The sequence below is a fragment of the Gekko japonicus genome, unplaced genomic scaffold (assembly GCF_001447785.1).
Source record: "Gekko japonicus isolate JY-2015 unplaced genomic scaffold, Gekko_japonicus_V1.1 scaffold5007, whole genome shotgun sequence".
Taxonomy (NCBI): Eukaryota; Metazoa; Chordata; class Lepidosauria; order Squamata; family Gekkonidae; genus Gekko; species Gekko japonicus.
In genome coordinates, this window is record NW_015171652.1 from 35101 (window position 1) to 35712 (window position 612).

Sequence of the window (612 nt, forward strand, 5' to 3'; positions counted from 1 at the left end):
CACCAAAGCCACTAATGCTGAAAAATAAATAAACTGCAATAACCTAGAAGCTCAGCTTGATTTTGGAGCCCCCTGCTCCACCTCTCTTCCCTCTCACCTGTAGCATCCCCTCCCACACACACCTCTCTCTTTCTTTTAAGCAAGCCCTAGCATTTGCCACCAGCAACCCTCCTCCTCCAACTCCTGGGGGCCCCTGGAGTGGCACGGCCTAAATGAAGCCATCTGCCCAAGGAGGTGGGTGTGGCTGCAGCCCTCGAGGGAGGAGGCGGAGCTGCAGAGGGATCGGCTTTGGAGAGGACTTGTCCGTTGTTCCTTTCAGCATCTGAGCAGAGGAGATAACATTCACAACCTGCCCCTAGCCACGCTTGTGTGGGTAAAGGACTGCCAAGTTGCCGCCAACTTAACAGTGGCCCTTCATGGGGTTTTCAAAGTAAGAGGTGAGCAGGGGTGGGTTCGCCCTGGCCTGCCTCTGCGTAGCAACCCTAGAGCTCCTTGGTGGTCTCCCATCCAAGTACCAACCAGGGCTGACCCTGCTTAGCTTCCGAGATCTAATGAGAGCGGGCTAGTCCAGGTCAGGACAAGAGATGTTCAGGGGTGGTTTGCCATGGCCTG

General features: G+C 55.6%; 1 protein-coding gene across 1 annotated transcript in view; it reads left to right on the forward strand.

The window, feature by feature from the left end:
* Positions 1-212: 212 nt before the first annotated feature.
* The window catches only part of GCDH (glutaryl-CoA dehydrogenase), a 28397-nt gene continuing 27997 nt past the window's right edge, over positions 213-612 (forward strand). The window contains exon 1 of the mRNA XM_015419989.1: positions 213-234. Within this exon, the coding sequence (XP_015275475.1) occupies positions 213-234 (22 nt within the window). The remainder of the gene's footprint in view (positions 235-612) is intronic.